The sequence below is a fragment of the Pseudovirgaria hyperparasitica genome (assembly GCF_010093815.1).
Source record: "Pseudovirgaria hyperparasitica strain CBS 121739 unplaced genomic scaffold EJ05scaffold_82, whole genome shotgun sequence".
Classification (NCBI taxonomy): Eukaryota; Fungi; Ascomycota; class Dothideomycetes; order Acrospermales; family Acrospermaceae; genus Pseudovirgaria; species Pseudovirgaria hyperparasitica.
The window spans coordinates 1-1,950 of record NW_022985630.1 but is presented as its reverse complement, the minus strand read 5'-3'; the positions used below and the strand labels follow the sequence as shown (position 1 = coordinate 1,950).

Sequence of the window (1,950 nt, the reverse complement as noted above, 5' to 3'; positions counted from 1 at the left end):
TAAGATCTCTTTCATTATACTGTAATGGTAATAATTCTGTTGAACCCAGCGTGGTTAGGAGTAACCTCTAGCTGCATATGGTTGCTCTTCTCTCCGCGCTCTTCTACTTTTGTTTTTCACGGACCAGTGAGCCCAACACTATGAAGATATCTTGCCTGTTCTGTATCACCTCTGCTATTAGCGCCGTAGCTTTGAGTTGGTATACTCTGAACGACCGTCAGAAGCACCCCCATAACGATCCTTTTCAAAATTTAACGATTCTCGCGTGGTCCCTTTGACTTACGGGCTCATCTGGCGCATCCTGCGAAGTAGCTTCCCCATATTATTAAATCCCGAGTCTAATAAATTACAGGCCTCAACACTTCACGTTCACGTTCGCGCTCTCCGCCTCGCTCGTCCATCGTCACATTCGCGTCGGTTGCTTCCCTCTTTCTCGCCACGCGGACTTCTCTCGCGCTCGCGGTGTCGGCTGGACTTGCTATCACGGCGATCTCGTCGGCTGGCACAACCTTCGTTGCGCTCATCTTGAGAGCCTACTATCCCGATCGATAATAATGGGAAGATCGAGCAGACAAGTGCGCGCCACATGACTAGAACACTAGAATTCATGGCGCCCGAGGTCTTGAAAGGCGGGTTTGATAAGGCGACACACGACCTGGAGGGAAGTCTCCGGCGGTCAATCCAGTAAGCGCGTGGTACACAGGTAATAACCGGGTGGACGAGTGGAAGAGAATTACACTGCGCTACCTGCCAGTGTCGCATAATGAATCCACGTAGCATTTAATCTATATTCGTGGTAGCACCGGTTCCAGGCAAAACGATTATCACGCGTCCATAATGTAACACATTCGTGCGTGGAGTCGGCACAACACCCGGAGTACCTGTAAGAAGTGATGCACCCAACGGACATAGTTCTATCGGCGACCTGTAAGTATTGGTGCCCCCTCTCTCGATCCGAAAAGAAAGAAAAGTCGGAGAATCGTTTCAAAGCTAGAACGCCTCCAGCCGCAGCAGGAATGTGCGAGCACAACGGGACCACGGCGCAATCGTGAATTTTTACATGTGTACCAACCCCCGGCTCGTATTTCTTTTTTCGAGAAAAAGACACGACCAACCGGGGTTCGCAGAACCCACCGATTACCGATGTGTCTGTGGGCATAGGATGCATCTAGTTAACGAAGAGAATGCCAGCCATAGCCATGAAAACATAGGTCTCCTCTTCAAATCTTTGCCCTTAATTGGACCCACAGTTGGATCCATAACATTAATAGCAAATTCATCGCTTTTTCTCCTTAAGGAGACAATTATCATCCATTATCACCACCACCAGGACACAGAGCTCTTCAATTCCTCTTCCAATTTTGGCCTTAAGTTGGGTAGTATTCAATTATATATTGGGGGTTATTACGCGACTGTAAGACTGCCAACTTTGATAGACGGTGGCAAGATGGCCATGGACATGATGGGAGAGAGAGAAGCGAAGTTTGATTGACTATGGGCTTTGCGAACCTGCTGCTATGGAACCTGCTGCTATGCGTTCAATTTTTTTCGAAGAAGAGCGTACTCCGATACCGTTTAGAGCTTCGTGGGCCCCATTGTATAGCGCAGGACATTTATCTGATAACCAACGAAGTTCTCCAGACAGAATTTCCACGAGAGCAGTGGTTGTGATTTTCAGCTGTTCCTCGTCCGTATTAATCGTGCGATCTGGTCGGTTCTCTAGTAGTAAAGATTCAAAGTCTTATACACGGTGCTTCGGATCTTTCCGACTCCGAGTTTTGGGATGAGAGTGAAGTAGACGCAGCCTCTAGTCCAGCCGTGGCAGTAGCGTTTAGTGAGAACACTAGCTGGTTGGCTCGCTATGCAATCTCATCATGCCCCAACGTCCAATGCATTGCTTTAGCAGAGCGCCACGGAACACCCATCTCCGGTGCAATCTTCTGAGGCTTC

The 1,950-nt window shown here is 48.7% G+C and overlaps 1 protein-coding gene across 1 annotated transcript; it reads right to left on the bottom strand.

Moving 5' to 3' along the window:
* Positions 1 to 629: 629 nt before the first annotated feature.
* On the bottom strand, positions 630 to 1,332 carry EJ05DRAFT_384207 (uncharacterized protein). The gene has a single exon (XM_033741252.1). The coding sequence runs from the start codon at positions 1,166 to 1,168 to the stop codon at positions 734 to 736; it is 435 nt and encodes a 144-aa protein (XP_033594853.1). The 5' UTR covers positions 1,169 to 1,332; the 3' UTR covers positions 630 to 733.
* Between the last annotated feature and the right edge of the window lie 618 nt (positions 1,333 to 1,950).